This window comes from Muntiacus reevesi, chromosome 18 (genome assembly GCF_963930625.1).
Source record: "Muntiacus reevesi chromosome 18, mMunRee1.1, whole genome shotgun sequence".
NCBI classification, from domain to species: domain Eukaryota; kingdom Metazoa; phylum Chordata; class Mammalia; order Artiodactyla; family Cervidae; genus Muntiacus; species Muntiacus reevesi.
In genome coordinates this window covers 43,154,815-43,182,746 of record NC_089266.1, presented here as the reverse complement: position 1 = coordinate 43,182,746, position 27,932 = coordinate 43,154,815, and the positions used below count along the sequence as shown (strand labels likewise).

General features: G+C 36.0%; 3 protein-coding genes across 10 annotated transcripts in view; 2 read left to right on the top strand and 1 right to left on the bottom strand.

Annotated features, from left to right (window-relative positions):
• Positions 1 to 27,932, bottom strand: part of NF1 (neurofibromin 1) — a 240,955-nt gene that overhangs the window by 55,109 nt on the left and 157,914 nt on the right. Inside the window, exon 37 of one of the 8 annotated variants that reach the window (XM_065910027.1) lies at positions 10,374 to 11,891. The exons of the other annotated variants lie outside the window; for them this stretch is intronic. Within the exon in view, the coding sequence (XP_065766099.1) occupies positions 11,855 to 11,891 (37 nt within the window). The 3' untranslated portion in view covers positions 10,374 to 11,854. Of the gene's footprint in view, positions 1 to 10,373; positions 11,892 to 27,932 lie in introns of those variants that run through there. 8 annotated transcript variants of the gene reach the window in all.
• Positions 81 to 9,654, top strand: EVI2B (ecotropic viral integration site 2B). The gene is made up of 2 exons (XM_065910029.1): positions 81 to 210; positions 7,036 to 9,654. Exon 2 carries the CDS (start codon positions 7,049 to 7,051, stop codon positions 8,417 to 8,419), a length of 1,371 nt encoding a protein of 456 aa, XP_065766101.1. The 5' UTR covers positions 81 to 210; positions 7,036 to 7,048; the 3' UTR covers positions 8,420 to 9,654.
• Positions 101 to 18,948, top strand: OMG (oligodendrocyte myelin glycoprotein). Its single transcript, XM_065910030.1, has 2 exons — positions 101 to 210; positions 17,279 to 18,948. The coding sequence occupies exon 2, from the start codon at positions 17,285 to 17,287 to the stop codon at positions 18,605 to 18,607; it is 1,323 nt and encodes a 440-aa protein (XP_065766102.1). The 5' UTR covers positions 101 to 210; positions 17,279 to 17,284; the 3' UTR covers positions 18,608 to 18,948.

The window sequence follows — 27,932 nt, the reverse complement described above, 5'->3', positions numbered from 1 at the left end:
ACTTTACCTCTTTCTTAGTCATTTTGTGGCTTATTGCACTTCCGGAACCAACTATTGATAAACTTCCTTTTTCTCTACAGAAACTATTTCAGTGTGCTAGAGGATCATTTTTAATCTGAACTGAACCACTTATTGCTTTCTTAGCCAAAGCACCAAAATGTCCAGTTAGAACAAGAATTTAGCCTTCTGCAAAAGAAGTTAACAGCCAAGGTAAGACAATTTCACACAGCCAATCTGGTTTGATCTTTGTTTTATACAAAATTTACTTTTGTCCGACTCTTTGTGACCCCATGGACTGTAGCCAGTCAGGCTCCTCTGTCCATGGGATTTTCCAGGCAAGAATACTGGAGTGGGCTGCCATTTCCATCTCCAAATTTTAAAACTAAAATGTTATTATTGTTTTAAAGTCTGATAGTCTAAAGATAACTGTAACAGGTATTGTGGTTTTGTTGCACGGAATTTTAAAAATTCAGTGTTGAACTTGCCTTAGAGAAAAATTTTCACCTAGGTTTATATAATATAAACCCTTTAAAGTTTATTCAATCACTATGTTTGTTGACCTCAGTTCTGTAATTAAAAGAAATAAAACTACAGCCATGGCAGATAAAGCTAAAGGTTGGAAATAAAACTAGAATTTATGAGCTATGGCTGAATCTACAATCCCAAAATAACAACTGTTAAAAAACTTTGATTTTCTTTATATGGAAATTTCCTATACATAACATAATCCATAGGTTTAAATTATTTTTATTTTTTAATCCCCTTCAGTTTTCATAGTAAGAATGGTCACCTTCACTTAATTTAAAAATAAGCAAAAGTGATTAGATGAGACACTCAATGATCATTATTAAATATGCTTTTTTACACAAATAGAATTTTAGTATTAATGATGACATGAAAATATTATCACTAATTTTTAAAGCTAAGAAAAAAAAACTGCTATGGCAAAATGTGTGGATATATTCTCATCACTACATATTTATGTCACATATTATCTGCGTCTTTAGTAAGCAGTATAAAATAGATATGGAAAATGAAACTCATAGAATAGAAAGTTGCTAACATGGAGAAAAGATGTTTTCTTTGAGTAACTTGGGCAATTACAAAGTGAATATCCTCCAAAATAAAAATTGCCAAGAGTTTATTTACATAGATTCGTAATATCATAGAACGGTAAATTCATAGTGGGTAATATCCTACTTCAACACTTCATAAAGTACTTACGACTTTCTCTTATAGAAGTCCACTTTGGATTTCTTCTAAGTAACTATTACAGAAATTAATACAAAAAGATTTTAATCTTTTTTTGGACAACACTTGTCTATATATTTTTAAAGAATCTGTTTCAAATGTAGGGTTTAATAGTGCCTGTGTTTTCCAACTAATCCCTATATAATTCCACTCAGAGGGAAATTATGAATTCTGAGTAAGTCTGAATTTTTTAAATGAAAATCTGATGCCTGTCAATGTCCAATCTTTAAAAGTCATCCCAATTATGCCAGTTTACAAGCTAACTAATCAAAACTCCCCTAAGTGTTTTCTTAGTCACAGGACTAAAATTGTTTTCTGGCAGTTCTTGTCCAACCTTTTAAAAAGCTAACTCCAAAAGGTACTTACATTATCTATTCCCAGAGAGTTCACATCTCTTTTCCTCTTAAAAGCACTCCTATTTCAGAATTTTACTATGAATGTACTGGAAGGAAAGAGATCTTATACAGGACTGACTGATTTCTGTATCAGTGCCACTACTTAGAGCTGTGACACTTTGGCAAATTACCCAACTTCTCTGTGTCTCAGTTTTATCTGTAAAGTGACAATAACTTCACCTTCCTCATTAAAACAGGATGGTGCCAAACATCTGGCATGTACTTAGTAAATGGGAGCTATTTTTGATAAAAGATAGTCATCCAAGAAATCCCATCATAGTTCAAAGTTAATTTCCCCTTGCTGCTTTTCGTCAAGACACGGATTTGCTGTCTTCTTCCTTTTCTGGTTTCATAAATTTACTAGCGGGAGATACAATACCATTAAATTTTAATCTAGTCTATCTGTATTATAACAAAGTAACTGAAACTCAGATGTAATTTTTTGATACTGCTACCTATATTTGCCTTATCTAGGATATGCCCGCCAAATCTCCTTGATTCCTCTTTAAAAGACAATGACATCTCTCTTATCATATCCAACTTTGCATCAGTTTTACATGCTAAACTCTTTATGTACTTATGTATTAAGGGGACACCTACTTCACTATAACTGCCTCTCAAATGCTTAGTTAAAACAGCTGATGTTTTTCTTCTTCCTAAAATTTTTTCAGTATTCAGGAAAAACAAAGAACCAAAATCTGAGTTAAACCTCAAGAGTCCCAACCTAAAATAATGAGCAAAACACTGCCATATAAAGGTAAACAAATTCAGGGTTTGCTTGAGCAGCAGATTAAGGAAATTCTAGATAAAATTCTATATAGATTGTTCATAGGTTATTTAGAGTAATTAACAAGTAGCTTCTGAGTGCCAAAAAAAGGCCGGGGGTGGGGGTGGGAGTGGGTGGGCAGAGGGGAGTAGGGAATCTTAAGGATGCCGAGAGCAGACAGGAGTCCTGAAATGAAAGGTAAGAGAGTTTGAGAAGATGGGTGGTCTAAGGCCTGTCCTCCATTTTGGGAACACTGTTCCTCTGCTGATTCCTACATCGGCAAGGACAGAAAGCAGCATTCTGTGGTTCCTTCTTTCATCTACTCTGGTCTTCTCCCCCAACTTCTAATTTTGTTCGCTTTAACCTTCTACCCTAACTTCTTGCTAAATACATAATCACTATTTGTTCTTCAGCCTTTTATTAACTTTTCTTTCCTTCAAAATATTCTTAATCAATTTACCTCCCCATTCCATGTATTTGCTGTTTATCCTAAGTTTGGCTTTATTTTTCTCTTTTGTGTTATTTTGTATTTCTTTGCATTCCTTTTTCATTTCACCGTATCCAACATTTTCTCCTCCTTTTTACTCCCTTGCCCCCTCTATGGTTCTTTCTTTCTACCTTCTTCTCCTGCAGAAATAATGTTGGTATTTCAGGTACACATGACTTACATATATTATAATATATATATATATATATATATATATATATATATATATATATAAAACACATATGTTAAGTAACTTTCTGCACTGGTAATAACACTGGCCTCACTGTCACTGAACTAGAAAAAAAAAATCAGTTTCTTCACTACTATACCTCTCCCCCTCATTTACTCTTCTTTTAAGTCCTATTCCTTTTCTCTGAACTATTCTGAATTGCTGTAGCAGAATTCTAAGACAGATTTGAGCATTCTGATGTAGCAGACCCTAGGAGGGTATAGCTAACTGAGGAGCTGGGGAAAGGGGTAGGATAGGTAAAAAACAGAATTTGGTTTTAATACTGCTGTAATCCTTTAATGACAAGTGGAAAATCTAACACACTTAATGGTCCTATGACATTCCTATTAACAAAAGAGGCTATGTCCTATCAAAATTGACCACACAAACTCAACTGGGCTTATAATTATGTTCCTATCTGGGTTCTTTCCTTCTCTAATGCCTTTTTTAGCTAACTGAAAAAAGGAACTGTAAAGGTTTTTTAAAAATTTTAAGAAAAGTCACAAGACACGTTCTTAGCTGAAGATAATTCATGGCCTATGTTTTCTGTTGCTCTGGATGGCATTTTTTAGAAAACTAACGTGAATCTCTAACGAATAACACTTTCTAATAGGGCCTTCTTTGGAGAAAGAGGTAATCTGTAAGAACAGTAGGTAGGAACTGCATGGATGATAACTGTGTAGAGATGATTTAAATTTCCATATTTATGCCAAAAGTTTCAAAATTTTCCCTATTAAACCCTTTACAAAATGAAGAGAAGGCATAATTTAGTAACTCAGATTTTACCTCTCTGCTTACATTCTAACCATGTGAATGAGATGGTTAAATAACATCACTGACTCAATGAACATTTTGAGTAAACTCTGGAAGATAGAGGACAGAGGAGCCTTGCGTGCCACACAGTCCATGGGGTTGCAAAGAGTCGGACATGACTTAGCAACTGAACAGCAACAATTACATTCTGGAAGAAGTATTAATAAATAGCAAAAAACTGAAATGAAAAAGAACCAAGAAGCCCAATATAGGTTAACTGTTTACTGAGCTGCTAACACCTTCAGCATATTGCTGTAAAGAAATCAACATATAAAAACATGAGACAATTTGGAGTAGTAGAAACAGCATATGCTTTGAAATCAGATGGTCTGTGAGTATAAATTCCCTATCTGTCACTAACAGTGACATAATATTTGGCAAATTGCTTAACAAATTTAAATTTGTCTCTTTATCTGTAAATCAAAGATTCCTCCATCTTTCTCACAAAATTATGTAAAAGTTAAATGAAATGAAGTATGTAGAACACCTGAGATGGTACAGCACTCAGGATGTTCTAGATAAGGATTTTTCTTTGCTACTTTCCGCCTTCTTCAAAGTCCTTTATAATCTTATTTGAGGTGATGGGAATATCAAAAAGAAAATGTGAAAAGTTAAGAAATAAAAAATAAACACAATTATTTGAGAGAAAAGAAGTGTGAGTGAGGTACATACATGAAGAATTATCCAAGGAACTATAAAGAGAACAAGAACGAGGGGAAATTCAAGGAACGGCTGAGCTCTCTGGACTGTGCTCAGTCACACAGAATTTGATCTAAGAAGAGAATTTAAGCTGAGGTCTGACAGATGATGATAGATTCACAGTTAGGCAACCAGAATAGGGAAGAGACTAGTTTTAGAAAAAAGAACGCACTCTCAGAGGGTGAAGAGTAGCATAATTAAAAGTGTCTGTTAAGGGGAGAAAAAGTATGTGTTTCAGAAGTATGCAAGATGAGGAAGAGGCTAAATGAGAAGTTTCAGTCATGAGATATGAGTCTGGACTGGTAAACTCAGGCCAAAAACAGAAAACTCAGTTTAGATTTTTACCTTGATTCCAATGGGGAACCCTCAAGCAAGGGAGATGGTGAAGGACAGGGAAACCTGGAGTGCTGCAGTCCATGGGGTCACAAAGAGTCAGAAATGACTGAACAGTAAGCAAGGGAGCAATGACTTGATCAAACTTGGTTGTCAGAAGATTAATTCATCAGCAGTGTGCAGGGGAATTTAAAGGAGAAATATTTTAAAATGAAAGCTTTAAGTATTACAGAGAAAATAAAAAGCAGGAGACTACATAGGGAAAAAAATCACATTCCTTCTCCTCTACTAAAATAGGGTAATTTGTCATCACTGTGTACCAAGTGGTAGAGGAATAGGCAATGAAAACCACTCAAATATGCTAAAAGTCTACTTGTCTGCAAACTTGAGGGAGTTCCTCATCTGTTATTGTACCTTGCCATCAAGGCTTGTACAGACCATCAAACCTCTCTCAGACTGACTTAAAAAATCACAGAAAAACTATAATTTCAAATCATATTGACCAGGATTTAAAACCCAGAGATTTTCCTTTCCCTAATATTAAGAAATAACCAAATAGTTACCATTGTGTTTAAAGATGTATGAAACAAGTATATTACATACAGAGCTGAAAATTAGCCTTACTTTAGAGATAAGACATTTGAGACCAGGAGAGATTAAGTGACTAGTTATGGTTAGATCGTTAGGCCACAGAAATAGAAATGAAACTTGAAAAAACTCTTCAAGTTTTAGCATCTGCCACATCCCACAGGTAACCCTACCCCACAAACTTAAACACATGCCTTGTCTTCCTATGCCTGCATGTTGTTCCCCTGGCTGGAATATTTTATTTACCTAGTTCTTACAGACCTTTCAAGATTCAGTTCAAGTTTTACTTCTCTGAGAAACCTTCCCTGAAGCTATCCCAGGCTAGCTTAGTTCCTCTGTGCATCTCCTGCATACCTTTCTGAGAAAACTTATGAAATTAGATTTATTTATTGTTTCTACTACTAGAAGAAATTTTTAAAAGTTTTGGTATCTCTTAAACCAGAACAGAGTCTGACAAAAACATGGTGCTTATCAATAAATAAATGAAAGTAGCAGCAAGACTACTTCCCTCAACCAGACTCGAAGAGCATTTTAGGACTGTCAAGTATGAGCTGAATTGAATCCTTTAGAAATATGAGATTTTAATGTAAAGACACTGTCCTGAACACTGATCATAGTTGCAAAAGTTACTTAATAGGTTGTGTGCATGAGAAACTCATAAAGGTAATACCATTAGCAGAAAGAAGTCAGGAGAAGGGTCACTTATAAGATGAAGATGAATTCTGACTTAAATACGCTGAAGTTGCTGATAGTGAGATATATACATGGCAATGTCCACCAAGAAGTCATACAAATGGAATGAGAATTAAGGAAATTTAGGCTAGATATACAGGTTTGGGAGCTAGAGGTTAAAGATGAGAGCTGAAATCTGAAGATTCAGGATTAAGAAAAGCAGTGAAGAGTGAAGACAGAATACATATCAAGTACCATATTTAGGATGCAAAAGAAAAACAGGAGCTAGTGAGATGAATATGAAAGGAAAATTACTCCAAAGAGCTACTCGAATAGCAGTGAAGGAATAATCAACAGTGTCAAATGTGATCAAGAGAGAAAAAAAAGAAAACAAACCACTGGATTAAGTAGTAGATGGTTACTGGCGCCCTTCGAGGCAGCAGGATCAATGTATTTCTAGTAGTAAACAGAGGAAAAAGTAGTGTGCACACAGTACCAGCATACAGAGCCTATGCATTTTAGATGTATGACTATGAAATGAAGGACTGTAATGTAATAAACCTAGGGGCACCAGGACAAAGTACAAATCTTATGAAAGAATTAAGAGAGATCACTGCCTTTGGGGTCCAAATGTTATATGATAAGTTATAGTATAGTTAAGAGCTGTTCATGTTAGCTTGGAGTGTAACGAGTCTAAATTAGGAATGATAAATACTTATCAAGTACCTACCTACTTTATGCCAGATACTAAATAATACCTAATTATCTTTCTTTCTTTTATTATAAAACTACTGGTAAAAAGGAAACATTCTGAAATGGATCTCAAGTATTTCATCTTAATTTTGTTTTGTGGACACCAGAATGATACTTTTTTCTCAGAGACAGAAGCAACTACAACAGAGAAGCAACCACAATCTACTTCATTTAGACCATCAATGCCATATATTTCGGCGAATTCTCAGGGCATGATAGAGAATCCTTCAAGTCAACCAACACAATTCAACAACCTATCTGCTGGACAACCAATAACAACTGCCAAAGTTGCTGCTGGACAACCAACACCAGTTGCCTATGCTTCTTCTGGGAAACCAGCAGCACATATTTCTGCTGCACAACCACTTGCCTATAATGTCACCAGAAAAACAATACAAATAGCCAACACCTCCTCCCAAGGAACAGCACTGCCTGTGTTTACCTCTGCCAGACAGCCACCACCATCTGCCTATTCTTCCACCAGACAATCACCACCATCAGTTTACACTCCCACTCAACAACCATCATCTACCCACAACTCTTTCAGGAAATCAATACCCCTGACGGCTCATAATATATCCATACAACCAACACCAACTGTCAAAAGTTCACCTAGGAAGACACCAGGATTCAACTTCGAATTTAGCAGTACAACAAATATCCCAAAGGAAGCCAATTATGATAATTCAATAGCAGCCATATTAATTGGTGCAATTCTGACTACTATGTTGGTAGTTATACTCATGATTGTATTATGGAAATGTTTGCGAAAACCAGTGTTAAATGATCAAAATTGGGCAGGTAGGTCTCCATTTGCTGATGGCGAAATCCCTGACACATGCTTGGATAACATTAGAGAAAATGAAGCATTCCCAAAACGTTCATCAATTATTTCACTTATGGTTTGGAAACCAAGCAAAAGTGCACTTTTAGCAGATGACTTAGAAATTAAGTTGTTTGAATCAAATGCAAACACTGAAGTTTCTAACAATCCCAAAACAGAGAAAATAAAAGATCAGGCGAATGGTACATCAGAAGACAGTGGTGATGGATCAACAATCGGCACGGCTGTTTCCTCTTCAGATGACGCAGATCTGCCTCCACCACCTGCTTCCCTTCTTGATACCGAAGGACAGGAGGGGAACAAATCAGACAAATCCACAATGATAACTGAATCTCCTCTTCCAAACGAGTCCACCAATCTCCCACCATCTCTAGACTGTCTCAATCAAATTTCTGAACATCATAATTCTGAGTCCAAACAGTCATTTCCACCTCCCCCTGACTCATTTAACTTGACCCTGCCACCAGGAGATCTTATGAAAAACCAGGAAGAGTCCAACAATGAGATTCAATTTCAGGAATTTCCTATTCCTCCTGACTTTGATCAAGATCTGAATGAATCTCTGCCACCCCCACCTCCAGAACTGTAATAAATATTACTACTTGCTTTAAAACTGATTTTCTATTCTTCTCAAGGGACTCCAATATTTTGTTTTTCTTCGTGTGATTAAGATATATTAAATGGCAATTGGTAGCCAATTTTGATTTTTATTCAGGAACTACCTGAAATCTGCTCAAAGCCTATGTATGTAAGTGGAACTTATTTACGCCTATAGGACCTAACTTTAATGTATGCTATATTTTACAAATGTGGATGGTATGTGTATCAATAACTTAACCATTTTGGAAACAAGTTAACATATGTATACTTATTATTACCCGATAGATATGTTTTTCCTGAAAAGCTATCTATCTATAAAGTTACCTTGGTTAAACTTTATTTTTCCATTTCAAAATTTGAGCAGGAGTGTGTCTGAGAATTTAAATGCATACACCAAGTTTTAAACAAAACTTTAAGTTTTAAATTAATACCTCAGATATTAAATAAATATTCCAAGGTTGTGGGGATGAGAGATTAAAATGCATGTGTTTGAGAATAAATTTCCTTTTAGCTCTCATTGGGAACTGAAAGACAAACATATTAAAACATCATACTGGGGAGTTGAGCTGGGAATACTTACCCTGAAAAAAATATAAGCAGGCCCATAAAATGTAGATGTAGACATTTTCCTATCTTGTTGGGGAAGCACAAAAATTTAAAACTAGCCTCTTTAAAAAGTTTCTTCTTTTTTTTTTTGGCCAGGCTACATAGCTTGCAGGATCTTAGCTCCCCAACCAGGGACTGAACCCAGGCCTCTGGCAGTGAAAGCATGAAGCCCTAACCACTGAACCACCAGAGAATTCCCAGTTGATTTTATATATGCCTCAAGCACCCAAACAAACTGAAATCTTATTAAAAACAAAAACAAAAACCTCTATGGCTTCATTCGAAAAAACTCTTAAACCACCTTTCTCACACGGCATTTCATCTTTTATTCACTCCCTGACAAGTGATAATGAGTTATCAGAGTAGGGGGTAGGTCCAATCTTTGTTAAAGTCAAGGTATAGCTTCACGGGCTTACTCATGTAGAGATGCCAGCCCGTGCCTGCAAAAGTGCTTCTTTGCCGAAAAGTGCAAATTCTTCCTTCTTATCCCTACCTGAGCTCCTGAGGGAAACACTCACTTAGAATGAAAGATGGTGGCCTTTATGAACCTTTATGAACTGCTTATAGTTCTGGAATTTTCCAGAATAATGCATTTACTAGTAGCACTGGTGTTCAAGAAACTCACAAAGCTTCATCTTAATAAAAAACTAGCAGACTTTCGGACATTGAATGTTTCTTTACTAGTAAAACCTTTTTATCTGCAGAAACATTACCTTGAGCTTATTTTTCTTGAATAAGCATGATATTAATCGTCAATATTATGTTGGTTTTCCTCTGTCTTCCACACTAAAAAGTTTCTTTCATGTGCTTTTCAAACTTACCATTTTTAAGGTTAACTTATTCTGTAACAATTAGGAGTTTAAGAATTTCCAATTATTCTTTTGAATTTTAAGTATTTTAGTTCAGGTAAGTAAGGTATAAAGTTTTTATAGTTGGTAAAGAGTTTGACATGCCTTAAACAATCATAACCTTTCTTGTTTTATATGTAAGATTGTTACTTAATGAGCTCTTTCCACAATTCTGCTCTTCTTTTTTTGTCATTTTCTTCCTGACCTCTTGAAGGAAGTGTACTGGGAAATACAGGGAAATACCAACCCTCACAGATAAATCAAGAGCTGATGACCTGGTCATAGGCTTGTCTGGTTTCTTCAAACACCAAAGAGGAAGCTTTCCTTGTTCTGTTCTTTGTATAACAGAAGAACAGACTACTGTCAGCAGCTGCTTTTTGTTTTTTAAGAAATTCTCTGCCAGGGGGAAAGTAATTCCCATTTACTGCATGCAATTTTTCCCTACTGAGGTCAGTGGAAGCTGAGCAGCCAAACGGTGGCAATCCTTGCCTAATCAGCAGAAAGAAATGCAAGCTAATAAAAGAAACACAGGAGAAAAGAAAATGCTGGAACAAAGAAAAACATACAGAAAAGATTAAAGAAGCAGGATCCAGAAGAGAAAGTTTATTTCATGACTATGGCCAAAGGATAAGGCAGAGGGGAATAAAAAGTGGAACTACATACCACACATCAGTAGTGCTCTTACCAATTAACGAGATTCAGGACAACTCCCAAGACCATGTAATTCAACTCCTTTTATTTGTTAAATGCTGAGAAAATGGGCTGAGAGAGAGTAGGTGACTTGCTTACAAGTGGTACTGAAAGCGGAGTTTGTTTCCTGACTCCTGGTTCAGAATTCTTTTCACTAACATAGGACCAAAAAGCATCTACTTCATGCACTGCAACACACATGTATCACATGTGTATTCCATCTGGTGTTGGTAGTGGGCAACACGATGAATTAGATGAAAATGACTTTAATTGTTATCAACCAGTTCTGAACAAAAAGTAGAAGTAGCAAAAATAAACGGGTCACCTCTAAGTAAAACACTGTAATACTAATACATGATTAGACAAACAGGTCAATGGAATAGAATGGAAAGTCCAGAAACAGCTTTAAATCTCAAATCATTATTGGGACAACTGATAGATGTTTGGAAAATGATGAAATTGGATCCATACTTCATATCACATTAGAATAAACACCAAATAGATCTGAAATCTAAATATAAAACATGAAATTACACAAATAATAGAAGAAATATGAGTGAATTCCTTCATAATCTCAAAGTAGGACAAATCTTTCTACTTGAGACTCGAAATCCAAAAGTACTACTTTAAAAAAAAGGAACTCCATTACATAAAACTTTTAGATGTAAAATAAAACAAACACCATAAAAAAAAATCCCTTTGTCAAAAGACAAAGGGCAAACTGGGGGAAAATGTGCAAGTTAAATTAAGACAAAGGGTTAATAACCCTAAATTTTAAAAAACCTAAACATAGATGTGGCGGGGGAGGGATACCCACAACACACTAGAAAAAATATGCAAAACATATAAAAGACAGTTACAGAAGAAAAATTTAAAATGATCCTTGAAAACAAATACAAAGATATGCAACTTTTCTTATAGTAAGAAAAAAAAATACAAAAGTTCAGCAACAGAGTCTCTAGGTCTCCAGAACCAGACACACAGACACACTGCTGGTAAGACTGCAAAATGGTACCATCTACACAGAAATCTGGTTAATACCCAGGAAATTTTCAAATGCACTTTTCCTTTCACTCAGCAATCCTACTTATTGGAATTTTTTTTCGAAGAATTGTTGGACAAAATAAGAAATTACTTAGGTGCAAGGGTATCCACTGTGGCATTATTTGTAACAGCCAAAGTCTAGAAACAACCCAGATGCCCGTCTGGGCACTGGTTAAATAAACCATGGCACACTCCCAAACGCAGCACTATGAATCGTGAAATGATGTGAAAGACCTCTATACGCAGACTTGGGGTGATCTTCGAGATATATTACTGAGGAAAAAGGAACAAGATATGTAGTAACCTTTTATATAAGGGGGGGGGGTAAGAACATATGATACATACACACACATTTTTGTTGGGTTTTCAAAAAAAAAATACTGTTAAGATACAATCAAAAGCTATCAATAATAAAAACAGTCACTGATAGGAAGAGGAAAGGAATAGGGTGGAGGGGAAAGAGAAGCAAAATTTTCCTGAAAGTACCTTGTTTTGACCTACACAGTCCCTAAAAACTGCTAAGCAACTGAAACAAATGAACTTTACGTAAAGCTGGTGATATAAAAATATACAGAAGACAATTATTTCTTTCAAGTTGCATTAGGACACAGAATTGACTATACATCCTTAGTGAAATACATTTGAAAACAAAGAAGGCTGCAACAAATTTTAAACTTTATTCAGTAGTCTGTAAACTAATTGTAGCAATACTTGATATTATTTTGAAACTACTGTAGGATGATATGAGTAAGCAGCCATGTAATGCTGTTAGAAACCATTTTTTGGAAATACGAGGATAGAGGAACAAATTAAATCTTCACAAGGGAGCAAACAGATAAATCCAGATGAGGGACATCCTACAGAACAAGTGACAGTTTTGGCAACAAACCAGTGGCATGGGGGGGAAAGGGTGGTGAGGTAAGAGAAAGGTCCTTTCTGAATTTTGACTTGATAATTACTATCTTGTCAGTCCTTCCATACTTTTATAATACTTTATTCAGTACTCTTAGCTGTTTTCAGCAGTAAATTCAGTCTGTATTACTAAAAATAGAGAATATAATACTTTCACTCTCAAATAAGCACAATAAACACCATCAACTTAAGTAACAAAGATAAACAGATTGGGTTGCCAAACTGTTGATTAACATGGATGAGTTGTTCCTTGGCAGGTAATTTGTTATACTTTTCACAATGTTGGGGTAACATACCCTAGAACAACATGTTTCACAAAAGAATATGTAAATTAATTTACTGCTTAGTCTAGAATATAATAGTTGCATAAACAACTGTAGTTCTTGACAGACTTTTATAAAATGTAATGTGTCTGAAAAACATCTAAAATAATTTGTAACAAACACTTCAGCCTACCAAAAATTATTTTTTGGAGTAATATACTATTATTTTATTTCATGAGAATTTCTAAAATCATAAGGACAGATGGTTTCAATTCAAGTGCATTAAAATGTACTTCCTGGACTTCCCTGGTAGTTCAGTGGTTAAGAATCCGCCTTGCAATGCAAGGGACACCGGTTTGATCCCTGGTCTGGGAAGATGCCACATGCAGCAGACCAACTAAGTCTGTGTGCCATAACTACTAAGCCCGCACTCTGGAGCCTGTGAGCTCCAACTCCTGAAGCCCATGTGCCCTAGAGTCTGTGCCCTCCAACAAAAGAAGCCATTGCAATGAGAAGCCTGTATCGCAAACAGAGAGTAGCCCCCACTTGTCACAACTAGAGAAAGCATGCACACAGCAATGAAGTCCTAGTACAGCCAAAATATATAAATATTTTTAAAATAAATTAAAAAAATAAATAAAATGTACTTCCCTTTTTCTCCCATCTAAGTACTAACCAGGCCTGATCCCGCTCAGCTTCTGGATTAGACACACTCAGGGTGGTATGGCTATAAATAGTACTTCCACCCTCTTTTTCTTTTTGAGAATTTTACAATAATCTTTGAATAATAGAAACAACCTCGTATGTCCCCAAACTTAAAATAAGAAACATTGCTACTACTATTATATTGGAATTTTCTATCATATGTGGCAAAATCTGATCTCAATATAGCCTAAACACAAATTCACACGATCCTCTAGCTACTGAAATACCATGTTCTTTCTTTAAAAAAAAAAGTACTAATAAGTATAATGGAACTGGAGAGCTCTACTTCCACATGGATATAATGAGACTTCCTAAAATTAAAAGGAGAGATTTAAGTGTTTGGTAAACTGACCCCCAGGGCTTCCGTGGTGGCTCAGTGGTAAAGAATCTGCCTGCCAATGCAGGAGATGTGGGTTTGATACCTGGGCTGGGAAGATCCCCGGAGAAGGAAATGGCAACCCACTCCAGTATTCTTGCCCGAGAAACTCCGTGGTCAGAAGAGCCTGGTGGGCTATAGTCCATGGGGTTGCAGAGCCGGACACAACTTAGCAACTAAACAACAAACTGACCCTCAGTCACTTCCTGTGAAGTTTAACATACATACATACACAGAAGCTGAAATAGAAGAAACTGAAATGTAAAAACTCTCATTCCTTATTTCCACAATATTGTTGAACACAGTATTTTTAAAACACTATTATTAAGCACTAAGATTGATGAGTGGCTTCTCAAATTCACAGAAAGAATCTTAAAGAGTTCAAGGCTGAACCCTCAAAGTAAAGTGGGAATAAAGTACCTAATCAATAATAAATTTTGAACACTACAGACTTTTAAAATGTAGGTACTTTTAATCTCATACAAAACATGACTCCTAGAGTATAGTTTCTTCTCTAAGAAAATAAGCTTCAATTTTTAATAGAGTAAATTCTATTTAGGGTAAAATTTGGAGTAAAAGAATGGCAAATGTAATTTAGAGAAAAATGAAGGATTTAGTAAATAGACATAAAGAGATTTTCTTTATACGTAATATGCTAATGAGTGAGCAAGTGAGTAAAAGTTCCTCAGTCCCTCCAACTCTTTATGACCACATGGAATTCTCCAGGCCAGAATACTGGAGTGGGTAGCCTTTCCCTTCTCCTGGGGATCTTCCCAACCCAGGGATCGAACTGGGATCTCCTGCATTGCAGGCAGATTCTTTACCAGCTGAGCCACAAAGGAAGCCCAAGAATGGAGTGGGTAGCCTTCCCTTCTCCAGGGCATCTCCCAACCCAGGGATCGAACCCAAGTCACCCACATTGCGGGTGGATTCTTTACCAGCTGAGCCACAAGGGAAGCCCAATAACTGCTGGTTTTTATTACTTTTAAAATTTATTTTATTTTTGGCTGTGCCAGGTCTTCAGTGCTGTGAGGGTTTTTCTTCAGTTGTGGTTAGCAGAGGCAACTTTCTAGGTGAGGTGCTCGGGCTTTTCAATGCAGTGGCTTCTCTTGTTGTGGAACACAGGATCTAGAGTGTGCGGGTTTCAGTAGTTGCGGCTCCCAGGCTCTAGATCAAAGGTTCAGTATGCGTGGCATGCGGGCTCAGCTGCTCCAGGGGCTGGGGGATCTTCCCCAACTAGGGATCAAACCTGTGGAGCCCGTGGTTCCTACACTGGCAGGTGGATTCTTCACTGCCGAGCCACCAGGGAAGCCCCATACCTTCTGGTTTTTAAATGGTAACAATCTGGCAAAGAAAATGTCATTACCTTGTTTTCTTTTCTAAGGTAAGTTGGCTCTTCTAGAAATTAGATCCAACTTTTAACAGATTATTTACACAATTAGTCCACTAAAGAGTAGAGCTAAAGCTATCATAAATCTCATTTTATACAGCCCCTAATGAAAAACTTCCCTTTTACATTATTTCATGTAATTTTAGAACTACAAACTGTTTTCTCAGTAAGATAAAATGTAAAACGTTCTGAAGAAATTATCTACAATGTATGCTATTATTTTCAAGACATAAAATCAAATAAATGGTCATTCACATATTACCAAAGATGTCTCTGGAGAAAATAATATTCATATTCACTCACCAAAGTAACTTCATGAAGAAAAAAAATCCTTAATCCAAAAGACATAAAACACATTTACATTACCACATGAACTGATAATTTAAAAAAATGAGACATTTGTTAAAAAACGTAGCCTCGTTTGTGCATAGCCTGGGTAAAATAATCTTTTGTATCAAAAAGATAAAGATAAAATAATCATATTTAAATACTTTTGTACTTCCCCAAAAGAGGAACAGTTAAGTGGCTGATAAATTTGAAAAGCTGACTGTATATAATAATCACCATACTGGGGGAGCATATAAAAAATCAGATGTTATTTTTAAAAATGACATGACAATTTTACCATTTTAGGGAAAAAAAAAAAAACAACATGAGAAGGCAGAGTTAAAAAACAGTTAAACTAATATCTTAGAAAACCACCCACAAGGAAGGTCAAATTCATTTTCAGCATTTTTCAATGTATAAAAAGCATGAAAAGTAGGAGCATTAAAAAAGAACCACGAATTCTCCACGAGGTAAATGTTAAAATGTGGAGCCAAAGCTCAGACAAACGCACAGAAATGAGCAGGGCCAGGTCTAAAGTCCACGAGGTTTTCCTTCCTATGGCAAATCTGAGATATATGGGTACACTCAATGCTATTAATTAAGAAAAAAGATTTTTTCGGGGTTCATTCTGTTGCGTGTGCACCTCCTGCAATAAATTTGAGTCAGCACCAATGACAGCTCTGCAGTCCTCCTCTGTGGTACTGATCAGGTGGTTGCAGAGCTTCAGCTCACAGCAACACAATGCAGCTGAGCAGGCAAGCACAGCGCACAGCCAGAAGCGGTTCCTACTTTCCAGAACAAGGCGACCTTTAAGCTTAAGTTTCCCGGAGAAAATGAGATGCTGATGTTGAAGACGACACTATGGTAAGCTGTTATTTAAATCAGTAAAAAAAAATCGACTTCAGAATTTTTTTCTTTTTTTAAGAGAAAGTCAACGTTAGGATTGAATATATATTCAATAGCAAGTGCATGCACCAGAAATTTGCTGCAGTGTCAGTTGAGGGATTTCTTTCTAATATTCATTCACTTTGTAAATATACACATTGTTTTCCTTTAGACTCGGCACTGAAATATACAGAAATCACTTTATAAAATGTGAGATTTTAAGGTATGGGGTCAGTCAGATTTTTCAAGTGCCTTAAAATGTTTTGCAAGGATATATTTATCCTGAGAAGACGAAGGTGAATTTCAAAGTACTGTCTTAATATCTAAATAAAATCCATCTTATATATACACACTGACTATTTCATTACTGCAGAGATCTTAAGGGAAAAAACAAAACAAACACCAAAACAGACACGACAGCCATTTTTTCCCATTTTGAATAAGGAAGAATAACATAAAAAAATAGTAACAGCTTAAGATTCTCTGGAATTTTTATTTGCCAAGAATGCAATTTTATCAAGTCTCAAGGAAGATAAATAAGACAGATTATGGTACAAAGAAAGGAGAAAATGCAGGAGACAGTAGAGGGAAAGAGTCTGTCTCTACCACATAGCCCCAGTGGAAGGATTAAGCATTTGGACTATAAATGAAGGGAAGCTTTGTTAGTTTAATCACTGGAACAATTATAAAAGAACTCAACAACAACGAGGTTTATTGAAAATTTTGCCTAATGCTAACTGACCCATGCAGATGCCTAATTGTATTTGCATATTAAAAGAAGGGTGTATCTGTTTGTTTCCAGGCTTTGATGGAATATCAGATATTGAAAATGTCTCCCAGCCTGTTCATCCTTCTGTTTCTCACACCTGGTATTTTATGCACTTGTCCTCTCCAATGTATATGCACCGAGAGGCACAGGCATGTGGACTGTTCAGGCAGAAACTTGACTACATTACCATCTGGACTGCAAGAGAATATTATCCATTTAAATTTGTCTTATAACCACTTTACTGATCTGCATAACCAGTTAACCCAGTACACCAATCTGAGGACCCTGGACATTTCAAATAACAGGCTTGAAAGCTTGCCTGCTCGGTTACCTCGGTCCCTCTGGAATATGTCTGCTGCTAACAACAACATTAAACTGCTTGAAAAATCTGATACTGCTTATCAGTGGAACCTTAAATACCTGGATGTTTCTAAGAATATGCTGGAAAAGGTTGTCCTCATTAAAAATACACTAAGAAGTCTCGAGGTTCTCAACCTCAGTAGTAACAAACTCTGGACAGTTCCAACCAACATGCCCTCCAAACTACATATCGTGGACCTGTCTAACAATTCCTTGACACAAATCCTTCCAGGAACATTAATAAACCTGACAAATCTCACACATCTTTACCTGCACAACAATAAGTTCACATTCATTCCAGATCAAGCTTTTGACCAACTCTTTCAGTTGCAAGAGATAACCCTTTACAATAACAGGTGGTCATGTGACCACCAACAAAACATTACTTATTTACTTAAGTGGATGATGGAAACAAAAGCCCATGTAATAGGGACTCCCTGTTCTAGCCAAATATCATCTTTGAAGGAACATAACATATACCCCACACCTTCTGGATTTACCTCAAGCTTGTTCACTCTAAGTGGGATGCAGACAGTGGACACCATTAACTCTCTGAGTATGGTAACTCAGTCCAAAGTGACCAAAATACCCAAACAATATCGAACAAAGGAAACAACGTTTGGTGTCACTCTAAGCAAAGACACCACCTTGACTAGCACTGACAAGGCTTTTGTGCCCTATCCAGAAGATACATCCACAGAAACCATCAATTCACGTGAAGCAGCTGCTGCAACTCTAACTATTCATCTCCAAGATGGAATGGTTACAAACACAAGCCTCACTAGCTCAACAAAATCATCCCCAACACCCATGACCCTAAGTATTACTAGTGGCATGCCAAATGATTTCTCTGAAATGCCTCAACAAAGCACAACCCTTAACTTACGGAGGGAAGAGACAACCACAGACGGAAAGACACGCTTACCTTCTGTGGCAAGTGCTTGGAAAGTAAATGCTTCGTTTCTCTTAATGCTCAATGCTGTGGTCATGCTGGCTGTCTGAGGGTCTGCACTTTTCCGAAATTTAATGAATGAACTCCTCCCTGATGTACAGCTGGGAAAATATTCCCCTATCTAACCAATGACTCAAGCTATATTAAAGTATTTAAGAAAGCCAGTCTTACCATTTCTGACTCTGATGTAAATGAAGTAACTTGTCTTAAATAAAAGGAGTGCACAATGTCTTGGTACTTGCTGCTATTTTACTGTCTTAATGAAGTAAAACTAATGAGTTTCTTTTTTTAAAAAATGAAGTGTTTTCTTTTTAAGGCTTCAATTTACTGCACAAAATATAAAGCATCTAAACTTTAATATGTATTTTATGTATGTTTACACTGTCAAACATCTGGGAAAAAAATAAAAGGTCTATGCTCATATATCTGTGTCACTTGGCTTTCTAGTCACACCAACTTAATCTACTTACCAGAAATGACATGACGAACTTTTTTGCTCTAAGGTATTTTGGTAAAGTCTTTATGGCAAATATAATACTGGAGGTATCCAAGCGTCCTGCCACTAAAGTAAAACTGTGGTTGCCTTCCCGTGAATGGTAACGTCACATCATTATTTTACACACAAGCCATAATTGTTTTAAATCTAAATGATGTCCTGCTTCTGAGGAACTCTTGGCTACTTGACAGATTATATAATGGACAAAAGCTCTTCAAAAAGCTAGAGGACACTAGGCTTTGCATTTTAATAAGGAAAGTTTAATGTCTTTGTTTTTCTGCACTGTAGAAAAGTATTAAAAATGCAATAAAAATGTAAACTTAAAGACATAAAGAAGGAACAGTTTTAGTGCATATTTAACAAACTGTTCATTAGTAGAACATTAAAATAATTATGCAATTAAAAGTCTTCTATGAGCAGGAGACAGAAATTTATCTTTTGTGCATCAGAAGTTATAATCTGACTTACCTAAGTTAAAATAAAGATTAGTTTCAGGATAAAATCATGGAGGTCTAACAAACACCAGCAATACTAACGGAGGGAGAGGAAAAGAAAAGGAGAAAAACCAAAGGAGGCTGGAATTGATTTGGTGCTACAGCCAGGTGATGAATCCAATGAAACCAACAGAACTAGAGCTGGGCAGGAGGCAGAGCGGGACACTCCCAGTCAAGTCGCACTGGGGCTTCAACAGAAGGAAACTGAGAACTGTCTACTAATATAAAGTAAGCCATGTTTGAATTAAGAGACAAACATCAGTAATAGCCAAGAGTCAGAAAAAGAAGCCCTGAAAACAAGGCTAGATTAAAATGCAAGACAGCATAATTGAAATTGGTGAGCCACAAATGAGGGATTTAATTTGTGCCATAAGGAGGAATCTATTTCAAACATTCTTAGAGTTGGGAAAAAGAGTACAGAAAGAAATTTTAAAATTAAGATAGTTTTCTTTCTACGTTTGGGAACATTTCTATTCAGAGACACAAAAAAGTAACAATCTTATGCACTCTTCATTTTTTCTTTCTTTTAAGGGGCAGGCTTATGGAAAAATTACTTTTAAGCTTCAGTAAAGCAATTCCTCTCCTATACCGACTTATTAGTGAGACATTTCTTCTGCCCTGGCAAACCTACTTGGTTCACTATTGTCAGGAGGGAATTTCACCATGAAGGAAAGGAGTTATTTGAGATAGTCCCCTAAATGACTTTAAAATGGGCAAGCTGTCTCCACTCCCTCCCAATACTGATCTAGTATCTTCACCATCAATGGTAGAGGCTAACTGCTGAGGTATTTCCTATTCTACCACACATTTGCATCTTATTTTAAAAATACACACACACTGGACTCCACAGAAAGTAGGTTTCTTAGAGTTAATTGTCTTTCACTCTGAGGGTGCCAAAAATTCAATGTTATCTTAGAAATCCTATGAGAAAGAATGACCAAAAAGTGAAATTTATATATTATAGCATCAGCAGCACCTATAAATTATGCCAATCTTATTGACATGTCTGCAAAATGCAAGAAAAAAAATACAGTAAATTTACCAGCACAACACGTGTCAACCACACAGACGCTAAGTCCTCAGAAAGAAGTACAGCAATTAGATAGTAATTATATACTTCCATGGAGATTGTGTTCTTATCATTAATAATGGAGGAGGATCATTACTTGCCATTACAACAAGAACTACCATATTATTGGGCTCCATGAACATTCAAAATGCATTAGTCCTCAGCATCTATCTCTCAAACTCATAAGATATATATCAATCCATCCATACTGAAGGTTTGATTTTATTTTACAAGTAATTTTTTTTCTCACCAGTCAAGAGAATTCATATAAGAGAACAAACACAAAAGCAAATGAAATAAGGGATAAAGTCATGGTGAAGAATATGTGCTTTGATGTCAAATCCTCTAGCCCTAAATCCTGTCTCTGACACTTCTCAGCTATATAACCCTGGACAAGTTACCACTGTTCTAAGTCAGTTTCATACCCCATAAAATGGGCTAGCACAACTTATTCACAGAGGGTATTTATTCCTAAGGAATAAATGGCATAATTCATATATAGTCTTATCACAGTGTCTTGGCTCCCCACATTCTACACACAGTAATGTTGCTGTTACATGTCTATGTCTAAGCTCAGTGCATTGAGAAATTCCCATGTATGTCAACACCCAAGTTCTAAGAGCAAAAGAACGAAATGGTGTATTTGCTTCAATCCTGCTCCTCCACCCTCCAGGGTTCAAGTTCAGATGTTAATGAGATGGGACCCAGAAGAGAGAGGAACATTCACTTACGAGAGCAGAATGATAAAATGTCTCAAATATGTGTTGTTCATTGACCATTATCATCAACTACCTTATAAATATTATTTGGGAAATTCCAGAACAAAAACAACAGATAAAATTATAAAAAAAAATTAAAATAATTATTATTATAATTATTATCTATCTAAAGGATCCCTCAGGAATGCCTTCAGAAGAACAACCTTAATAACAAATATACAAACATTAATGGTTTTCTCATACGCTGGCAACAAATAATTAGAAAATTATAGGTAAAGGATACTATATTCATGACAGCAACTAACAAACCAAAATATATAATGCCAAGAGAAACATTCACATGAAATGTGCAGGACCAAATGGAAAAAAGTTAAAAAAAAAATTAATGAGATGTATAAACCAAGACTTGATGGAGATGATAAACAAAAGTCTCCCATTCATTTATTCTTTCACTCAAGTATTTTTTTTAGCACCTGGAATGTACCAGGAACAAAGGTTAGCCAAAGGAGACACACCTTGATTGATGTTGTAAAGATGGATTAATTCCCGATAACTTATGGATTAAGCCAACTCTGATAAACATTCCAATGAGATTCTTTTTAGAATAAAATACTCAAGTCCACCTGGAAAAATAAACAGGAAAGAACAGAAAAAGGAAGAAATAGAAAGATCTTAGCCTTTCTATGTCAGCTATAATAATTAAAACAGAGTGGTAGTGGCATAAAAATAAAAGAGAAGATAACCATAACATAGAAATGACAGCAAAATTAGAGCACACAACAATTACGAATTCTTTGTGCCTCCATTTTCTCAGAGGGTGTTGTGAGGGAAAAAATGAGTTAACACATGTAAAGTGCTTGGAACAGTGCTGTAGTACATTCACAAACACTGGAAAAGGTCAAAAAGCAAAGGGGGAAGTAAAGATTCAAAAAGCAATGCTGGGAAAATTTGAAGAGTCCAATAAAATACTCACTTTATGTGATACACCTACATACTGAACTAAAAAAGATAACATAAAAAAGGAAGTCTTAAAACCAACAGAATAAAAAAGAATATGAATCTCTCAGTGGAAGGCTTTTATTTTAAAGTGGAAGGCTTTTCTTTAAAAAAAGAAAAAAACACAAGAAGTCATCAATAGTTTATATAAAACGCCAAATTTCTTATGTTGGAAATAAGCCTGATGAAAAATACTCAGAGAAAAACATAAAGGAGATTGCTAATCAAAAGCTCATAAAATTGATAAGAAAAATACTTAGATTTCCCAATGGATAAGTGGATGAAGGACACAAACAGAAATGTTTAAAAGATAGGAAGTGTGGGGATTGACAAAGACATGGGGAATATGGCAATCACATAATAACTGACAAATAAAAATAAAACGTGACACTATGCTCATTACTAAATCAGTAAGCAATTTTTTTTAAGTAATAAAAATCAATGCTGGGGAAGACACAATAAAACAGCCACATTCACATATTGGTACAACTCTTTTGGAAAGTAACTGGCAACTGTGATGAGAAAATAGCTATTTTAAGTTGCTGCCTAAGCATTTTACAGTATGACAACACTACACATGCCCAGTGGCTGGACATGTAGATAGGGACTCAAGTTAGGATTCCCACCACAATTTCCCACTTTGCTTTTCCTGGAGCACCTTTTAAAATAACCATATAGAATTGAGCCTGTAAAAAGTTAAAGAGACTGTCACCCCGACCACCTCACAGGAGGTGTTTACCACCCTGTGCTCTCTCCCCTTTTCTCGTGACCTGAGGCAGAGGACTGCTCTTTCATTCCCCCAGCTCACTGTGTGCGCTTGCCCCCACCCCTCTCCGCCCCATGTTTCTGGGATCTCTAAGTAATAAAATCCTGTGACTTCCTTTGTCTGAGTGCATTGAAACTGAGCCTTCAATCAAAATAACCCCAGGGGTTTTCACTTTCCTCAGAAATTGAGGGTGTTACTTGCCAACCCTGAGTTGGTGGCTTGTGCCTCATTCAAAAAGTTATAATCTGCATATTTTTAACTTAATATACCAATTAGGGGGGTGGGGTGGGGCAACAAAACAGTGATCAAAAACCTAAAATATTTTAACTTTTAATCTAGTAAATTCTAGGTAAATATCAGCATTCTTTCAAACAGCAAGAAAAAGCAGAATGCTAAGTATCTACCATTAGGAAAGTGGTTAAGTAAATGATGACCCACTGGCCAGAATATTACATGACCAATACAAATATTTATGTAGTTTCTTTTTTAACTTTGAAATGTAAAAACTGCAAATACTAGAAAGATAAGTGAAAGCTATATAAATGTGTTACAGAACTACATATAAAAACAAAAAACATAACTATGCTGAAATGCTTATATGTATACCAAATATCTTTGATTCCCTGTTTTGTCTTTGAAAAATACAAGAGGTATAAGCAAAGAACTATTGAGGAGTCCAAGGGTTCTAGGTTGAGTAAGAAAATGAGACGATGCAAAATGAACTGTGAATAGGGAAGGGGAGGTTAAGAAAATGGAGGATATCATGACATACAGATCAGAGACTGAGAAGTACTATCAGATTTCTTGGAAGCACATACAGCTTACGTTAGCTCTACATGGTTAATTGTTGCTCGGACTGTTCTCCAGCAAATCTAACCAGAAAAGCTCTTTCTCTCCTAAAAACAGCAACAAAAAGACACCAAAAATCTTCAACAGTTGTCTGTGCCTCAGTTAGTCAGTCAGACCAGTCGCTCAGTCGTGTCTGACTTTTTGCAACCACATGGACTGCAGCACACCAGGCTTCCCTGTCCATCACTAGCTCCCAAATCTTGCTCAAACTCATGTCCATCGAGTTGATGATGCCATCCAACCATCTCATCCTGTCGTCCCCTTCTCCTACCTTCAATCTTTCCCAGCATAAGGGTCTTTTCCAGTGAGTCAGTTCTTTACATCAGGTGGCCAAAGGACTGGACTTTCAGCTTCAGCATTAGTCCTTCCAATGAATATTCAGGACTGATTTCCTTTAGGATTAACTGGTTTGATCTTCTTGCAGTCCAAGGGACTCTCAAGAGTCTTCTCCAATACCACAGTTCAAAAGCATCAGTTCTTCAGCACTCAGCTTTCTTTATAGTCCAACTCTCACATCCATACATGACTATCAGAAAAACCATAGCTTTGACTTAGATGGACCTTTGTCGGCAAAGTAATGTCTTTGTTTTTTAACATGCTGTCTAGGTTGGTCATAGCTTTTCTTCCAAGGAGCATCTTTTATTTTTTTTTTCAAGGAGCATCTTTTAATTTCATGGTTGCAGTCACCATCTGCAGTGATTTTGGAGCCCCCCAAAAATAGTCTGTCACTGTGTCCATTGTTTCCCCATCTATTTGCCATGAAGTGATGGGCCCAGATGCCATGATCTTAGTTTTCTGAATGTTGGGTTTTAAGCCAGGTTTATTACTCTCCTCTTTCACTTTCATCAAGAGGATCTTTAGTTCTTCTTTGCTGTCTGCCATAAGGGTGGTGTCATCATGTATCTGAGGTTACTGATATTTCTCCCAGCAATCTTGATTCCAGCTTGTGCTTCCTCCAGTCCAGCGTTTCTCATGATGTACTCTGCATATAAGTTAAATAAACAGGGTGACAATATATAGCCTTGACGTCCTCCTTTCCCTACTTGGAACCAGTCTGTTGTTCCATGTCCAGTTCTAACTGTTGCTTCCTGACCTGCATACAGGCTTTTCAAGAGGCAGGTCAGGTGGTCTGGTATTCCCATCTCTTGAAGAATTTTCCAAAGTTTGTTGTGATTCACACAGTCAAAGGTTTTGGTGTAGTCAATAAAGCAGATGTTTTTCTGGAACTCTCTTGCTTTTTCGATGATCCAACGGATGTTGGCAATTTGATCTCTGGTTCCTCTACCTTTTTTAAATCCAGCTTGAACATCTGGAAGTTCATGGTTCATGTACTGTTGAAGTTGTGTCTCAGAATAAAATCTAAATTCTTAATAGCTTACTAATATGTATGATCAAGCCCTTGTTTCCCTTTATAGTGCCATCTTAAAAACTTCCAACTCCATCGTACTATATAGCTCAAACAAAACATCTTTCTATCCCTGTAATTCATCATACTCTCTCTTGCCACTAGGCTCTCAGAAATTCTGCATGTCCTTGCTGCCACATTCCTTTTCCTCTGCTTTCCCTGTCAAACCTTATTCATCCTCTTTATTTCAGTTTAGATATCACCTCCTGCTAGGAGTTTTTTTGGGGGGATCTTGATCTGAATTTATTAAATAAAAGAATTAATATAGAACAAAGATATAACTCTGATGGGCTAACAATAACCTACTTAAGACAGACCAAGTCAAACCTCCAAGTATTTCCTATTCTAGAGCCAAAGTTTCTTACAACAGGTCAACGCCACAGCTTCAAAGTCCAGACAAAACAAGATGAAAGAAAAGTTATAAATGAAGGATGATTTGGCTAGGCTGCTATTTGTCACATAAGAAATTAGTTCTAGGTACTGGAACAATTGTTCTCTGGAACAATTCCAGAGAAAGGTTAGTTCTGTTACCTGTGAACAATTTAGTACAAGTAGATTTGCTCAAGGGAAATCAAGGAAATAGAAAAATATAAAAAGCCACCTAAAGGTGTTAATAATGTGTTAAGCAGGTTAGTTTCCTTCACACTTTTAAAACTGATACAAGCGAAGTTTTTAAGAAGTTCGTCTTTCAAGAAATGTCATTTTGGTTCAACAGCCTCAACTCTGTTAAGCATGTTCAGGAACCAGTTGAGACATATGCTCAATACATCCATTTATCTTTTCTATAAACCATGGCCTGATACTGTGAATTTGTTGGAAGTTATTGATGAAATCAAAGTACAGAAATTAAACATACACATATAAACACTCATAAAAACAGCAAAACTGTATAGTTTTTTCCTGATTAAAATAATTCTAAGAGTATTTAAAGTACATTGTGATTTAGTAAAAAGAGCATGAGTTAAGACTGTCACCAATAGTCTTATCTTGGGTAAATGATAAAATGTGTGCTCTGGTAAAAATCTAAATAACATGTATTCCAGATGGGTATTTTAAATAATAGATTAAATCATGTACATTAAGGCATTTTGTAGGTGCTACATAAATATTTTAAATATTACTCCTATACCTTATATAAGAGATTCTTGGTAATTAAAAAGGTTAGAGATGGAGATGACTGAACCCAAAGTGGCATATAATTCCTCATGTACCTATCCTCTTTAATTACACTTTAAATAATTTATAAGGTTTGTTATTTATTCATTTATATATGGAAATACAATTTATCAGTAAGAAAAATGAGATATCTGAATTTCAAATGGGTATCTCAAAGCCAAACATCAAATAAATCTGATGAAATACTCAATACCAGGAAACGTAGTTTTTCACTTTGTGTTATTCTGTTGCCCATAGTCACAGTTCAAACAAACAAAGAGAACACTTCTGGAAGGTTGAGGGAATTCAAATGCCTGTCAAATGCTTGCCTCAATAGAAAATAAACTAAGATTTAATGGCTTTTCATTGACAAAGAAAAAAAAACAAAACATCACTAAGGAAAAATAAAGATGCCATACACCACAATAACCACTTGGGAAGGCCTTTGCTTGCCAACCAAAGCCTCAGTGACCACTGCTGCCCCTGAGACACTGTATAGTGTCAGAGTAACTGGCACACAGCCACAACTACCCACCGGTTCTATCACCTAACCACGAGATGCTCCGTTCTATCTCCTCGTGCTGATGACAAATAATTAAGGAAAGCTGATACATGTTCAAAAATAATTCCATCTATTTACAGGCTCTAGTATTCTTCATGGTATGGCTTTTCTACAATTGGAAATCTTTCTTGCTTAACAAAGTATACTTTGATAATGTGTTATGAGTCTCTTGCCCTGATATTAAATTTTTTTTAAAAAGCTGTAGGACATTAAACATGAACTTAAGAAACATATTGTAAAGGCAAAGCCTCTTTAAAACATAGTAAAAGTAATCAAAGAATGAAGGAGTCACCTGAAACTAGTAAAACATCTTCCTATATTAACTATGATGATATGATAAACTGATTCTAATTCTAAATACAAATAACACATATCTAAATTTATTTATATTTTTCTTCAAAGCAGTCATATTTGAGTCTTTAAGCTCTTATTCCAATGAGGCTGTCATTAGTGAAAACACCTTTGGGGCCTTTCTTTCAAATATTACCACAAGCCAGGTTATATATAACACAAGAAAAAATCATTTTAAGCAAAAATATTACTAAATGACATTTTGCTTTACCAAAAACTTTCAAGAATGAAGATTTTCCAACCACATTTACATAGAACATACTACACTTCGAAAATGTACTTCTCTTAAAATGTGTGCTCAAAAGCATCAGGGTTTAAAGTAGGTACCTCACCTACAACAGTGACTTTTCTGAAGGGAACAATATTCACTTGGATACATTTACCCTTAGATGCTTGTTTTAGAATTTTTACATGTTGTTTCATAATATCAAACCTCATAAACATATCTCAGGATTATTTCCTTTCAAGGCTTATAAATTTACACTAAAAGAGGTGAGCCACAGTTGATTAAAA